The following is a 16,400-nucleotide window of genomic DNA, read 5'->3' as shown; positions in this document are numbered from 1 at the left end:
CAACAGTGAAGTACACCGATAACAATTTTACAGTTTGAAGATTTTTAAAAATAAACACACCTAGTACCCCTGTTGAGTTACAGAGTATCTCTATCATCCCCAAAGTTGTCTCATGTTTCCTTCAAGTCCATTTTCTTTCTTCATAGGCAACAATTTTTGGATTGCTATTATCATAGGATAGTCTTGCTTGGTACTTAACATAAATTAAATAGAGTATTTACTCTTATACCTGACTTTTCTCAACTTAATGTTTTAGAGATTCATGTGACATTTTGGCTCATTCTTTTTGCTTATTAGTGCCCCATTATTTTAATATAATGTAATTGGTGTATCCACTCTCCTGATGGGTAGTTTTCCACTGTTTGGCTTTCATTAATAAAGGTATCTTAGAAATTCTTCTATAAGTTTGGGAAAACATATCTTAATTTCTCTCAGGTAAATACTTAGGAATGCATTTCTGGGTCATAGTAGAAGTATTAGGTTTAACTTTATAAGAAACTACCACACAGTTTCTAGAGTAATTATATTACATTGTCTTCTGTAATGCATAAGAGTTCCAGTTGCTCCACATTCTTTCCAGCACTTGAAATGGTTGATCTTTTTAAATTTGAGCCATTTTTGTCTCTACAAAATAGTATCTCCTATTTTCTTTTAATTTACATTTTTCTGATGTAGAACAAATTGCATATCCTCATTGGCCAATTAGAAATCATTTTGAAATGGTTGCTATTTATTAGGCCATTGTATTACTTTTAAGGATGTATTCTTGGCACTAGATGAATTTTTGGACAGATCAAAAGTAATAAAACTGAGTAAAATGAGCTAGAAATACCTAATCATCTATGACGAGTACTTGGTGAACAGATTTTTATTGAGACACTCAAGGTGCAGAGATCTTTAGATTTCCTTAATTAGACATGTGGACATCTAATCAATGTACCACTTAGCATAAGACTTTTTTTTTTTTTTTTGGCTGAAATACTTTATTGTATAGACGGTTCTTGTAGAAATACACTAATAACTTAGAAATGTGAACTTTACTCGTGCAGAATGTGTGATAATTACTTCTTCCAGGAAAGGATTAAACTTAAATCAAGAAGAGTATAACTCCTTTCCTCTTCTGTCTTATTAACATTAGGTTGACTTCTATTCATGGTTGAGGAGATTAATGATAATAAATGAATTTATTTTAGTTCCAATGAAAATTAAATACCTACTAAATATCAGGTACCTTCATATATTCCATTAAGAAGAACGTGAGGGATTATATTACCTCACAATATGTGCTATAATATATGTAATACAGTTTACTAAGATTGTGCATATACTTCAGAGAATGTATCCATTATGTCCAAATGAGCTTATGACGCAGATGGAGAAACACATTAGTTCTTTCCTGGGCCATCAGGGAGACCTCTGCAGGGAGATGTTGCTTGACCTGAATGTAGAATCCAACTACCTAAGTAAGAAATTCAAGACACTCCAGCTGTCTTCATGAGTTTTGGTTTAAATAGCATTTTGTTGGGGGTAACAGAGGGGTGATAAGGAACAAAATGGAGATTAAAGAACCAACCAGTGCATCCCACCAAGAAATAAGATAGATGTGTTATTATCAAATTATCTCAGACATCTTGCAAACATTCAAAGGAAGTCAGTCATATCATTTGTGGTCCATACGTGAAGAACACAAAGAATTTCTGTGGTCCCAATCCCAGTTTCAGAAATGTTAAATTGTGAAAATATATGTCTTAGGATTAATAAAATACAGTAAAACCACTGTGCATTTCTTAGCTATCCCTTTAGAATATGTAACATTTTAAAGACTTAACTTTTAACTAGGTAGGACACTACAAATTATTATCTTCTTTGTAAGCCTTTAGAGCTAGTATGACTCTTACTCTACCTTGAAAAAAATATTGGCCAATTTTCATTAGTTGAAGTTAACAGAGAAGAGAGGTTATGTTACCATGGAGCTTTCTTGACTGCCCTACAGTTGGGCAAGGAGTGGGAGGGGAGAAAAGGTCTCCTCAGATGGAAATCTTATTTTTACTTAATAAAAAAATTTAAGTTTATTTATTTTGAGAGAGAGCACGTGTGCAAGCAGGGGAGGGGCAGAGAGAGAGAATTCCAAGCAGGCTCCACGCTATCAGAGTGGAGTCCAGTGCTGGGCTCTAACTCATTAACTGTGAGATCATGACCTGAGCTGAAACCAAGAGTCAGATGTTTAACCGACTGAACCACCCAGTTGCCTTATTTTTACTTATTAATGACAATAATATTTTGAGCACTTCTGATATTACAAGAACTACTGTAATTTTTATTTAGTCATTATGCACCATGAGGAAGTTGGTACCATTATCTCATTTATCAGGTGAGGAAGCTGAGGAACAGAGAGGTTAAACTCTGTTTATCGTGTTCAGCTTGTATGTAGCAGAGCTGTGGTTCAGAGCAGACTGGCTTAAGCCTCCACCCTATGCTCCCCTCCTAAATTAATGAATGGTGTACACTGGAATTCAACTGGGCACCAAGTAGAATATACCTCTTCCTCAGCAAGGATGGAGGTGCTCTAATAGAACTGATGGCATTTTGCTTTGAACAATGTGGAGGAATATGGTTTCAAATCATGCAGAAATTGTTAAATTTCTAGCCCTCTCACTTGAGTAGTGTTGAGTAAATTAGGATCTCTGAAACTTGGTGTTCTTATTTTTAAAAAGAGAGTAATATTTTACCTTGTGAGGTTCTTTGGAGCACAAAGTAATTATTTTAACATACTGAAGACCAAGTAGACATTGCACATTTGGATAGAAACAACCAAAAAGTGTTGAGGAAGCATGTGTGTCTGTGTGTGTGTGAGGTGATTTGTCTTACAGGAGTCGGGGACCCTGCCTAGGCATTGGACGACACTAGGCTGATAATGTGTCCATCTAACCTGGTGGGACACAGATGTGAAAAACATGAGAAGTAGTAATGGCTTTTTTTTCCAGAATGGGTATTCTTCCTCAATGGCCTTACTTTACACAGCTTAAATCTCTAATAGAATTCCAACATGTCGAAATTGCTCACAAGATTTCCTTTTAGAAATCTCTTTTAACATCAAAGGATTTCTAGTTCCAGAAAATTACAGACTTGACTATAGAGAATCAAGGTAAAAGTCAAATTATTTGGGAGTCAGATTATCATATCAGAGAACATTGGGCACAGTAGGAAGTTGCCAGCCCCTTGGATGAGATTCCTTTAGAGGAAGGCAAAACAGCACAGGGAGAAAAACAAAACACTGAAGTTGAGGCAGGAGACCTGCATTTTTGTTCCATCTCTGCTGTGTGAACTTAGGTTAGTATTTTGACCTTTCTGGGTTTTCATTTCATGCTGTGCCTAATTTGAGGATTAGCACTTCTCAAACTGTATTCCCCAAGCCCTAGGATCCTGTAGAGAGGCTATATGGGCTGTAGCTGATGTGGAAGCAGCAGGTAACATGGGGCTCCAGTTGTATTCCCTTAATTCAACCCAAGGAGCTCTGCTTTACTAATTGTATCATTGGGTTTCCACATCTGCTTTTGTCTGGGAGGGGGCGAAGGATGGATTTTTTGAAGCGAAAACAAAAAAAACGCACTTATCTCTGGGATGATAGCGTTCCAAGTTGCACATCTGTAAGCCAGGATACTTATGCTCTACTATCCATGCATGTAAGTGGGCAGAAGTTGCAAAGACTAAAATAAACATAGTTTTTATCCTCAAGTGATGTGCAGCATAGCTGGGAAGAGGGCAAGGCCATGCACGAGAGAGTAAGAGGGCAAAGCTTATTGCAAGGTTCTCAGTCTCTCATCTCTGACCTACCCTTCTACTTCCCTCCTTTGGTAGAAGACTCATTCCATCCCCAAGCTTCTTTGTTGTCTCCCTCTTTGTGATATCCCTCACACGCTTTGTTTTTTAATTTTTAATGTTTGTTTATTTTTGAGAGGAGGGAGGGGCAGAGGGAGAGGGAGACACAGAATCTGAAGCAGGCTCCAGGCTCTGAGCTGTCAGCACAAGAGCCTGATGTGGGGCTCAAACTCAAGAACTGATATCATGGCCTGAGTTGAGGTTGGATGTGAACTGACTGAGCCACCCAGGCACCCCAATCTCCCTCCTATTCTTGAGGAATATTCTAATAAGCCATTTATACCAAGATACAGAATGGCTGATAAGCCTCAAAACGTAGAGTCCAAAACGAAGTCGGATGCTCAACTGACTGAGCCACCCAGGTGCCCCTAAGAACCAAAATCTTAAGTAAAGGTAATAAAGCTCTAATATAAGAAACTAGAGTAGATTCTTCTTGACAGGGAAGTTCTTCAAGCATAATACATAGGTAATTGCCTTTTTCTCTAACTTTGGTTCTGATCAGCTTTACAGTATAGTGGTGTTTATGACTAAGGACTGAAGCCAGTCAGTTTGGTTTGCAATCTATCTACATAACTTGCTAGCTGTGTGGCTTTGGGCTAGCTACTCAAGTTCCCAGTTTCTCAGTTTCTTCATCTGTAAAATGGGGGTTAATAACACTACCTCTTGCAGAGCTTACAATCAAACATTAATGTAGTAATATATACAAAGCCCTCAGGATGGAGTATGACCTAAAATAAGCATTAAAAATGGAAAACGTGTAAAAGAGCTATGTGATGAATAGTTTAGAAGAATAAGTAAAGACTGAATATCATGATTCAGGTCATAAAAATTATATGAAAAATAAAGAAGATGACCAAATAAAGAAAATTTTGTGGAAAAGATGAGTTTTGATCTATCCTTTAAATGATTGAGATCAGTAAAACTGGAGGACGTTCTAGGCAAGGTGAAGAACACGAATAAAAGAAACAATGAAAGAATACTTTAGTGCATCCATGGAGCCATAAAGTGGCCTAGTGTAGAGTTGGTATAGTCTGTAGTTGGAGACAAAGAAGAAAAAAATAGCATTTAAGGAAGTTTAGATGGAAATCAGCATGTGGCATGGTTTAGAATGGAGTGAAATATTACTGTAGGAGGTCAGTAAGCTATTGCTGTATTAATTGTCTGAAGTAAGAATAATGTTTGTCACTATAGTGAAGGAAGCAAGTTTTTGAGCCCAGAGACCCAAGCACCTACCTTAGCAACTCTGAGATTTACCACCTTCAAACATAAACTGCAGATAATAACTTTATTAGGTTACCATGCAAATCATATGAGTTGATACACACAGAAGTACTTTGTAGGTTCCAAAGTTCTTAAAGAAGGATTAATACTAGATGTCATCATTTTACTCAGAAAATAGCAATGGGAGTAAGTAAAAAATATAAATGGGCTATAGTTTGGTGAAGAAATCACATATCTAATTATCAAAAATTAAGAAGACACAGGGGAGTCTGGGTGGCTCAGTGGGTTGGGTGTCTGACTTCGGCCCAGGTCATGATCTCAGGGTTTGTTGGTTCTAGCCCCGTGTCAGGCTTTGTGGTGACAGCTCAGAGCCTGGAGACTGCTTTGAATTCTATGTCTCCCTCTGTCTCTGCCCCTTCCTACTCAAACTCTCTCAAAAATAAACAAACATTGAAAGAAAAATTTAAAGAAGACACAATTCATTTGACTTTCATTCTTGGGAAAATAGGTCTTTCTGTTTATTTTTTTAAAGATAATTTATTAGCTTAGGGTAAACCTCTTAATCACTTTATGGTTTTAACATTTTTATTGAAAAAAAATTTTGATACATAAATACCCAGTTCACCTACTTTCATGTGTTTGGTAAGAAACTAAATTGTTTATTGATCTGAAAATGCTTTAACTTAATTCTGGTAAGGATTTAGCAATACATTACTGTTTAAAGGTTCATTAGCTCTTTTAGCCCAGTAGCGTACCTAGCTTTATAGTCATAGTAAATAGCTCTCTAACAAAATGAATTTAACATACCTGCAAAAATATTTTACTTTATATTCTACCCTAGTATTACTTTCAGAGCTTATATACTTGGAACCCAAATCTGGGGTTGGAGTCAGGTTGTGTTTCTTGTTAATTGCATGGCCTAAGCAAATTTCCTAAAAAAACTTGAAACTTTAGCTTTCTTACCTGGAAAATAATAATACATATTTCACACAATTATGGAAATGAAATGAGGTAAATTTTGGAAAATTATACACATGTGGTGCTTGGCACATAGTAAGTAACAATTAAATATTCTTATTATTTTTCCGTAACAGCCTACTCTGGTATTTCAATGTCCCTCAAAGATCTCCTCAAAACCTTTAATCTTAACCCTAGAATTTATTACCAAAATTAATATGTGGCTGTGTTACTGAAGTTAACACAATTGGAGGGTAAGTATAAGATTTTGAATTCAAGTAGTTGAGAATCCTATGATATCCTGGTCTCTCCCCATCTCCTTGACCTCCTTCTCCTTTCCTCATAAATGGAACTTCTCAACCTAAGTTTCAAAACTTGTCACATTCTGTCAGCATTTTGTCCATCCAGACTCCTCTCCCTCTTTTCCCTATCTTTCTTCAGGGTGGATCTTTCTCCCTCTTCAGACAGGACATGAATGTTTGTGATAAATGACCTCTGCTCACACTGCTTGTCTTTCTCTGGATTAAGTCCAGCTCAGCCATCTCAGGCTTCTTGGATCTCTATTATTCATCTATTAACTCATGGACTTATTATTTGTCTATTCATTCATTTATATACTTATATGCCCAACAAACATTATGAGTCTACTACATATCAGGCAAAATGGATATTTAAAGTTAAATAAAACACAACTTCACATCTCCAAGAGTTCACGGTTCTGGGAGAGATGAAGTTAACACATTTTACATAAATAATTGCTGTAAGAGTTACCATAACAAAGGTACATTCAAGGCCCTGTGGGAGCACACCAGAGGAGCCACTGACTCCAAGGAGGTCAAACAGGGTGATGTTGATCCTTGTTGGGTCTGGGATATGTAGATTTTTTAGAGATGTTCATGAGAGAGACATGTGGAGGTGAAGTAAAGAAGAAAGGATGGGAGGCAGAATGAACAGCATAGACAAAGCACACTGGTGAGTTAATGGTATGATAATCAAGGAATTGTTACTACCTCATCATGAATGGGGCAAATGTGCTTGTGGTAGTGACAGGAAATATACCAGTTAAAACTGTCAGCATTTTAGGTAGGAGGATTTATATATTAATCTTAGGAAAATTGGAGAGAAGGGCCAAGTTCGAGTCAGGAAGACCATATAGTATACAATGGTAATAGTTCAGATGAGAAATTGTGGAGTTCAGAACTAAGGTATTACTCAAAGGATGAGATGATACATTCCATCAATGTGGACATGGGATGAACCATAGGGGAGCTAGAATGACTCCTGAGTATATGTCTCAAGGAAGTAGTAATTATGATAATAATTGAGATTAATAATTCATGAAAACAACTAGGTTAGATGGAGTTTAATTTTGGGCAACCAGGTGAAGATATTTAAGTGGCTAAAATGAAGGCCAATTCTTTTTCTTTAAAATGAGTTTTAGGGGCGCCTGGGTGGCTCAGTTGGTTAAGCGTCCGACTTCAGCTCAGGTCACAATCTCGCGGTCCTTGAGTTTGAGCCCCGTGTGGGACTCTGGGCTGATGGCTCAGAGCCTGGAGCCTGCTTCCGATTCTGTGTCTCCCTCTCTCTCTGCCCCTCCCCCATTCATGCTCTGTCTCTCTCTGTCTTAAAAATAAATAAACATTAAAAAAATTTAAAAAAATGAGTTTTAAATAAGTTCACACCTGTGAAGCCATCATCACAATCTATGCCATAAACCTATTCATCATCTCTATCCACTTTTTTTAAAATTGTATTTTGTGATATGAACACTTAATGCAGATCTACCTGTTGAGCAAAAATTGTAAGTATACAATACAGTATTAATTATTGGCACTATGCTGTATAGCTGATATCTAGGATTTATTCATCTTTCGTAACTGGAACTTTGTACCCTTAAGCCAGTTCTTTTTTTTTTTTATTTTTTAATTTTTTTAATGTTTATTTTTGAGAGACACAGATCATGAGCGGGGGAGGGGCAGAGAGAGAGAGGGAGACACAGACTCCAAAGCAGGCTCCAGTCTCTGAGCTGTCAGCACAGAGCTTGCCACAGGGCTCAAACTCAGGAACCACGAGGTATGACTTGAGCAGAAGTCAGATGTTTAACCGACTTAGCCATCCAGGTGCCCCTAGGCCAGTTCTTCAGTAAGCATTTATTGAGTGCTTATCATGTGTGCTGAATACAGGATGTTTACAATAGGACAAGTTACAGTTTTTACCCTTAAACAAGTTACAGTTTTTACCCTTAAGGAAGATCTACTGAATGGAGAAAGAAATAAGACTGTAATACAGAAGAGTTCTAATTGCCTATGAACTGGGTTGTGGGTGTGTGGCAGAGAGAGTGAAACACTCAGTTTGGGACACTGGCGAGGTCTTCACAGGACAAATGATTCTGGACTTTATAATTTTTACAGACAGGGTGGGCAAGATACTAGTGATATGTTAGGTAGAGAATAGAAAAGTTACTAAGGTGTGAAAGATCATAGAGCCCTTAGTGAATACTAAGTCACTCTATGTGGTCGGAATATAGAGCAATTAGGTATGTAGGTACAACAGTGGATGCATGCCCTTGGGTTCATGTTTTTTGAGGCACGGCTTCAATTCAGGTTGAATTTTCCTGATTAAAAAATTTCCAACAATTATTGCCTAGAACAATAGTTCTGAACAAATAATGCAGGTCAGGAAATGTATAATGATTTCATGAAATGTCAGAAGCATTAACAAAATTGTTGCTCTCATTTAAACAAAGAGTAAGCACTTTTTTGAGGTATGATAGACTCAGGATCATGAGTTGAATGCTGATTAGAGTAGATTATTCTGTGAAAGCTAGTTTTAAAATAATTTACCTACCCTACTGCCAATTGCCAAAGTCTTCTCTCCACAAGAAAAGTTTGTCAAGGGGTACAAAAAGTATTTTCTTTTCAAATTTTAATTTAGTAGTCAATTTCTTGACACTTACAGAAGTGGAAAGCAGGTCCTGGCTTATAATTATGAATGAATACCAAACTGGTTCAGACAAGAGGAATTAGACTCTTAATAGTTTATGAGACCCAGAAGACAAGGACTTCTTTAGAATTTGTCTCTCCTCCATCTTTATGCTTCCCATTCTCATTTACATTGCCTTGCTTCTTCTTGTGAAGCTTGTCTCCTGGCCAGAGCATTTTTCCCTTCAAGTCCCTGCAGAATGTCAGTGAGGTAAAAATGGAAGATTTCTAAGGAGAGGGAGCTGATAGCCAGCCAGCTCCTAGAACAATATGCAGTTGGTGATGTATTCTTTAAAGAATTACATAGATTATTTGTCCACTCAAATATGTAGTTCAATGTCAGGAAAGGCTTTTTGGCTGTTAACAGTATTTTTGTGGTTTCTTTCAGCTGTAAAATAGTTAAGCTCAATTCCACAAAATTTTGTTTAGAACCTACCGCATACAAGGTGTGGTACTATTGAACCAGGAAAATTAATGTAAACTTTTTCTCTCTTTTTCTCTTCTTTTACTTCATGTTATTCATGAAATTAATCATCGTAAATATTAGTTACTGGTGTGGTCATTTACATTATAAAGTATCAACTCATTGGACGAGTTCTACCTAACCAATTTTTGATTATCAGTAGGTAACTTTTATTTGTGACACAATTTCCTTTTGTAATTTGGTACTCTATCTCCAGTCAGAGTTCTGCCCTGGGGATGGGTTCCCTGCCATTTGCCACAAGCCTGTACCAGTTGATTGGGATGGCTCAACTCTTTCAAGTCATGTCCTCTCAAAACTTGGATATATTAAATCCAAGCATGTTTTCAAATATGTTTTCTCTTGGTATTTATTTCATTATATGAAATATTTCTCAATTGGATGACTTTATTATTTAAGAAATTCCCACTCTATCTAGAAAAGTAAAATGTTATTTGAACAAGAAAAGGGCTTACACATATGAATAATATGAATTTGATGAGTTTTAAATGTCTAGATTGGAGGAAAATTTAAATTTAAATGCTGAGGTTTGTGTAAATAAACGGAATTTTAGAAAAGGAAACAAAGTGGAAATGATAATATGTCATTAATATAGCTTTTTAAATTGGCCTATAATCTTACACAGCCTTTTCTAAATAGCCATTATTACCTTTTATTACTGTGTGAGTTGTGTCCCCTAATTAATGATTTAAAAAGAAAAATATAACTTTAATGTAGTTATTGGTACCAATTTGCTTTATAGTTATTTTAAAAATAACTCTGTACTGAAATTCACATACTCCCCTGCTCCCCTCAGCAATGTTTCATACATTGTGTATCTTGACTACTTCAGAAATATGTTAGAAGTGGGATTAATCTAGAATTGAATTCTGATAATCATTTCAACATTTCTTTCTTTTAGACACTATATGAAGTTATGTGGAAATGAGAGAGATTCATGAAACCCCTTCTCCGGGAGAGAATGTCTTTCATAAATGGAGCTTTGCTTATCGTTGTCACAGGACATTGACACTGCAGCAGAACCATGGCTGCCATTCTTGGTAGTTTCAGTAATTCACAGAACATCTGAACAGAGATGCTTGCCTTGGATTTACAGATTTTCATCCTGATACTTTGTTTACTACTTTGGGGCAGGAAGACTTGCACTAATTGCTCTCCATGGTGGCTAATCTTTTCAAGAGCCTGATTTTACCTTACATACATAAGCTTTGCAAAGGAATGTTTACAAAGAAACTGGGAAATACAACCAAAAAAAAGAATCGTCAGCACAAAAAGGATCAAGACTTTCCTACTGCTGGCCAGACCAAAACCCCTAAATTTTCTAATACCTTAAAAAGCACTGTAAAGAAGTTTGCGAAGTGTTCATCTACTCGCAACTTATCCACTGAAGAAGACGAGACTAATAAAGAATTTTCCCTCTCACCAACATTCAGTTACCGAGTAGCTATCGCCAATGGCCTACAAAAGAATATTAATGTAACTAACAGTGATAATGAGGATCTGCTTCAAGAGTTATCTTCAATTGAGAGTTCCTATTCAGAATCACTCAACGAACTGAGGAGTAGTACAGAAAACCAGGCACAGTCAACATACACAATGCCAGTTAGACGCAATAGAAAGAGTTCAAGCAGCCTGGCCCCCTCTGAGGGCAGTTCTGATGGAGAACGCACTTTACATAGCTTAAAGCTAGGAGCTTTACGCAAACTGAGAAAATGGAAAAAGAGTCAGGAATGTGTTTCATCAGATTCAGAGTTGAGCACAATGAAGAAAACCTGGGGAATAAGAAGTAAATCTTTGGACAGAACTGCACGAAACCCAAAGACAAATGCCCTCGAGCCAGGATTCAGTTCCTCTGGCTGCATTAGCCAAACACATGATGTCATGGAAATGATCTTTAAGGAACTTCAGGGGATAAGTCAGATCGAAACGGAACTCTCTGAACTACGAGGGCATGTCAATGCTCTCAAGCATTCTATAGATGAGATCTCCAGCAGTGTGGAGGTTGTACAAAGTGAAATTGAGCAGCTACGTACAGGGTTTGTCCAATCTCGGAGGGAAACCAGAGACATTCATGATTATATTAAACATTTAGGTCATATGGGTAGCAAGGCAAGCCTGAGGTTTCTAAATGTGCCTGAAGAAAGATTTGAATACATTGAAAGTGTGGTGTATCAAATTCTAGTAGATAAAATGGGCTTTTCAGATGTACCAAATGCAATTAAAATTGAATTTGCTCAAAGGATAGGACACCAGAGGGACTGCCCAAATGCAAAGCCTCGACCCATACTCGTGTACTTTGAAACCCCTCAGCAAAGAGATTCTGTATTAAAAAAATCATACAAACTCAAAGGAACAGGCATTGGAATCTCAACAGATATTCTTACTCATGACATAAGAGAAAGAAAAGAAAGAGGGATACCATCCTCCCAGACATATGAAAGCATGGATATAAAGCTGTCTACTCCAGAGCCCAAAAGCAAGAAGAATAATTGGCAGTCACCTGATGACAGTGATGGAGAGCTGGAATCTGACCTCAATAGAAATAGTTACGCTGTGCTTTCCAAGTCAGAGTTTGCAACAAAAGGAAGTACTTCCAAGTCAAGTTCAAAATCACACAATTCAAGAGCCAAGAATAAAACTGCTAGTGGCAGCAGAATTTCAAGTAAGTCTGATTATGATAAAATTTCCTCACAATTGCCAGAATCAGATAATTTGGAAAAACAAACTACAACCCATTATGCAGATGCTACACCCCTCTGGCATTCACAGAGTGATTTTTTCACTGCTAAACTTAGTCGTTCTGAATCAGATTTTTCCAAGTTGTGTCAATCTTACTCAGAGGATTTTTCAGAAAATCAGTTTTTCACTAGAACTAATGGAAGCTCCCTCCTGTCATCTTCAGACCGAGAACTTTGGCAGAGGAAGCAGGAGGGCACAGCCACCTTGTATGACAGTCCTCAGAATCAACATTTGAAAGGGGCACTTCAGGGTGTCCAAGGGCAGAGTGAAATTGAGAACACAGAAACTGTGGATAGTGGAATGAGTAATGGTATGGTATGTGCATCTGGGGACCGAAGTCATTACAGTGATTCTCAGCTCTCTTTACATGAGGATCTTTCTCCGTGGAAGGAATGGAATCAAGTAGAGCAAGGCACTGATTTAGGTTTAGATTCATCCACCCAGGAAGCTTTTGACTATGACACAAACAGTCTATCTGATCAACAACTAGATGTTTACAATAAAGACCTAGAAGACTTGGGAAAGGGCCACAGTGACTTTCAGGATGACTCTGAGAGCTATGATTTAACCCAAGATGACAATTCATCTCCATGCCCTGGGTTGGATAATGAACCACAAGGCCAATGGGTTGGCCAATATGATTCTTACCAGGAAGCAAATTCTAATGATCTGTACCAAAATCAAAACCAATTGTCCATGATGTATCGAAGTCAAAGTGAATTGCAAAGCGATGATTCAGAGGATGCCCCACCCAAATCTTGGCATAGTCGATTAAGTATTGACCTTTCTGATAAGTCTTTCAGTTTCCCAAAATTTGGATCTACATTACAGAGAGCTAAATCAGCATTGGAAGTGGTATGGAACAAAAGCACACAGAGTCTCAGTGGGTATGAAGATAGTGGCTCTTCCTTAATGGGGAGATTTCGGACATTATCCCAGTCAACTGCAAATGAGTCAAGTACCACCCTTGATTCTGATGTCTACACAGAGCCTTTTTACTACAAAGCAGAGGATGAGGAGGACTATAGTGAACCAGTGGCTGATAATGAGACAGATTATGTTGAAGTGATGGAGCAAGTCCTTGCAAAGCTAGAAAACAGGACTAGTATGACTGAAACAGATGAACAAATGCAGGTATACGATCATCCTTCATATGAAACACCTTATGAAACCCCACAAGATGAGGGTTATGACGTGCAGGCAGATGATATGGTTAGTGAAGGAGGATTGGAGCCATTAAATGAAACATCAGCTGAAATGGAAATAAAAGAAGATGAAAACCAAAACATCCCTGAACAGCCCATGGAAATCATAAAGCCAAAGAGAATTCGTCCTTCTTTCAAAGAAGCAGCTTTAAAAGCCTATAAGAAACAAATGGCAGAATTAGAAGAGAAGATCCTGGCTGGAGGTACTCATGTTTACATGCTACATTTTGAGCTAGTTGTATTTTAACGTTGGGTGGTGCTTCTTTAGAGTATGTTCTGTATTTACTCTTGGGAGAAAGAATGTATTTGCAAGAAATTTGCATGTTTATTCTGAGAAGGGTATTATTTTATTCTGCTCCCCCCACAAGTTGGGCTTGATGATTTAAAATCAGGGTGTTTTCAAATAGGTCATACTAAAATGAGCCCAGATTTCTCTGCTAGGGTTAGGAACAAACCCCATTTCATATTAACTAACTTTGTGGCATCAGTCATCAAAAGGAAAAAAAAAGAGGGGGGCAAGTGAAATCGAACAGCAACCCGGAATTACTTTTTGGTTCTGTTAGGTTTATAAGGATGAGGGGAATGCTATAATTTTAAAGAATTAGAAACCATAGACTCCAGTTTTACCCCTCCCATCAAATCTATACTTTGAAGCCTGCCTTAAGGGGGAGGTGGATATGCATAGCCAACCCTAGCCAGTCCCATGGAGGACCATTGCCTCCATCACTGCTTACTGATGAAGCTGAGGGAGTACAGTATAGCCAAAACCCTAGGCCATGACTGAATGGTCACAAAGCACTCTTTGAAGAGGAGTCAGTAATGAGTCAAGTTCTCTCCTAAAGAGAAGTCTCTTCCCCCCTTATGATATTGAAAAGAGTTATTCTTATAAAATTCTTATTTAAGAATTTTACTTGATTTTTCCGAGGGAACAATTTTGGTTCATCCACTTTTGAAAACTAGCCACTTGTAAATAGGTGTTTTTGACTTTTTATTTTCTACCAAACTTCACCTGCACTTACCCCAATCTCTTACCATTTATGTTATTTGCATGCTTATCACTTTTATCTTTAAGGTAGTTTGATATTATCTCAGTTGTAATGAATTTTATATTGTTAAAGTTGTCCTTATTTATGGCATTGTAGTCTTTAATGTATTTACATAACATTTCTTAAAGGTATATATTAAGATGATCAACTGTCCTTGCCATTATGAAATAATATAACAATTTCCTCAGCCAGTAGCTGATGACAGCATCTTTGTCTTGAACAAATTTGTTGTTAGACATTCCTTGAAACTGGTGATTTTCTTATTGATAGGGCTAGATTATTGAATAGTCAGATACCTTTATTAAACTGTTTCAGGCCCTAAGGCAATCGAAATAACAATTAGGATTATGTAACTTATTTAAAGAACAACATGAGTTAAAGGGATCTTGGGTGCCTTGGCTGTGACTTTGTTGTTTTCAGGAGGCAGTTCTCAACTATATTTAAAGCCAACGTGAATGTGCAGAGTAATCAAAATTTTAGGCAAATAATAATTCATACTGGAATAATAACTATCTTATTTAAGAGTGATGTTTAATATTTAGATATCCTTATTACTGAAACTCAGTTAATAGTTTCTTGGGATAAAGGCCAACATGTGGATTCAGGTAAGTCTACTTAAGGGCATCTTAAGACTAACCAGTGTGGTTGAGTATGTGTCTATTGAGATTTAATAGATGTTTTAATGCCAGGTGGTTAAAGTATCTGAAATGTTAGGCAATATTATAAAAATTCCAAAACTATAAATTTCAAAAAGTTGATCTTCATTAACTTTTAAAAATTCCAAATTAGCTTATGTTTTCACTCATATGTGGATCTTCAGAAAATTAACAGAAGACCATGGGTGAGGGGGAGGGGAAGGGTAAAAAAAAGTTACAGAGAGGGAGGGAGACAAACCATAAGAGACTCTTGGATACTGAGAACAAACTGAGGGTTGATGGGGGGTGGGGGAGAGGGGAAAGTGGGTGATGGGCATTGAGGAGGGCACTTGTTAGGATGAACACTGGGTGTTGTATAGAAACCAATTTGACCATAAATTATATTAAAAACAAAAAATTCCAAAGTAGCAAATATCTACAAAGTAGATTGTTAGGAGTATTGACCCTTCGAGTAGTTAACAACCTTAATAGTCCAGTGTCACTTTTCCTTAGAGAACAGAAATACACTTAGTTAACTGCACATCACCAGTTTAAGAATCTGAAAATAGGTAAAACAATGTTGTGCCATATACCTGATATCTTGGGCCTTGCTATAGAGCGCCTAGACCCCTCCGCCATCTTGGAGCTTGACGTGTTATCCTTGAGCTAGCTTTGAATGGAATCTGTTGGGTATCATTTATCCTGAAGGAAATCAGACACACATCTTTAAGATGCGCTCTGGTTGCTTGAAAGGCACCAGATTGACTACCCAGGAGGCTGCAGTAGCCTAGATTTTAAAGGCCATCTTTTCTTCCTTTGGCAGCAGTCAGGCAGTTGTCTCCCTCCTGTGCCACCAATATGCCTCAGGAGGAAGGGCAGCCAAAAAAGGGCATTTTTCAGGCCCCTTGACTGCTCAGAGCATTCCAGTGAGGTGCCAATTGTCGTGATGGATTTTGTGCTCATGGCCATCTGCTTACTGGGCTTTGGGCAGATGCCAATAGATTTTTCTCTCCATGACTACCATGGAGAGGCTCTCCATCATTAGGTAGCAGAGCTGTTTTTTTTTTCTTTTTCCATTACTAATCTGCCAAGATTAGACTGTAGAGTTCTTGCTATAAAACTCCATAGGATGCTGTTGCCCTGATAGAGCTTTATGGAATTAGAAGTTCATAAATTTAATTGATTTCAACTTCTGTCCTCAGGGTCCTGGTAAAGAGGAATTTTAAAGACCCCAATGTTTATATGCACGGATATTT

General features: G+C 37.5%; 1 protein-coding gene across 1 annotated transcript in view; it reads left to right on the top strand.

Annotated features, from left to right (window-relative positions):
• The window catches only part of UNC13C (unc-13 homolog C), a 613,702-nt gene that overhangs the window by 19,158 nt on the left and 578,144 nt on the right, over positions 1-16,400 (top strand). Inside the window, exon 5 of the mRNA XM_032593636.1 lies at positions 10,421-13,666. Coding sequence (XP_032449527.1) covers positions 10,678-13,666 — 2,989 coding nt within the window. The 5' untranslated portion in view covers positions 10,421-10,677. The remainder of the gene's footprint in view (positions 1-10,420; positions 13,667-16,400) is intronic.

The sequence above is a fragment of the Lynx canadensis genome, chromosome B3 (genome assembly GCF_007474595.2).
Source record: "Lynx canadensis isolate LIC74 chromosome B3, mLynCan4.pri.v2, whole genome shotgun sequence".
NCBI classification, from domain to species: domain Eukaryota; kingdom Metazoa; phylum Chordata; class Mammalia; order Carnivora; family Felidae; genus Lynx; species Lynx canadensis.
This window is presented reverse-complemented; position numbering and strand designations above follow the sequence as displayed.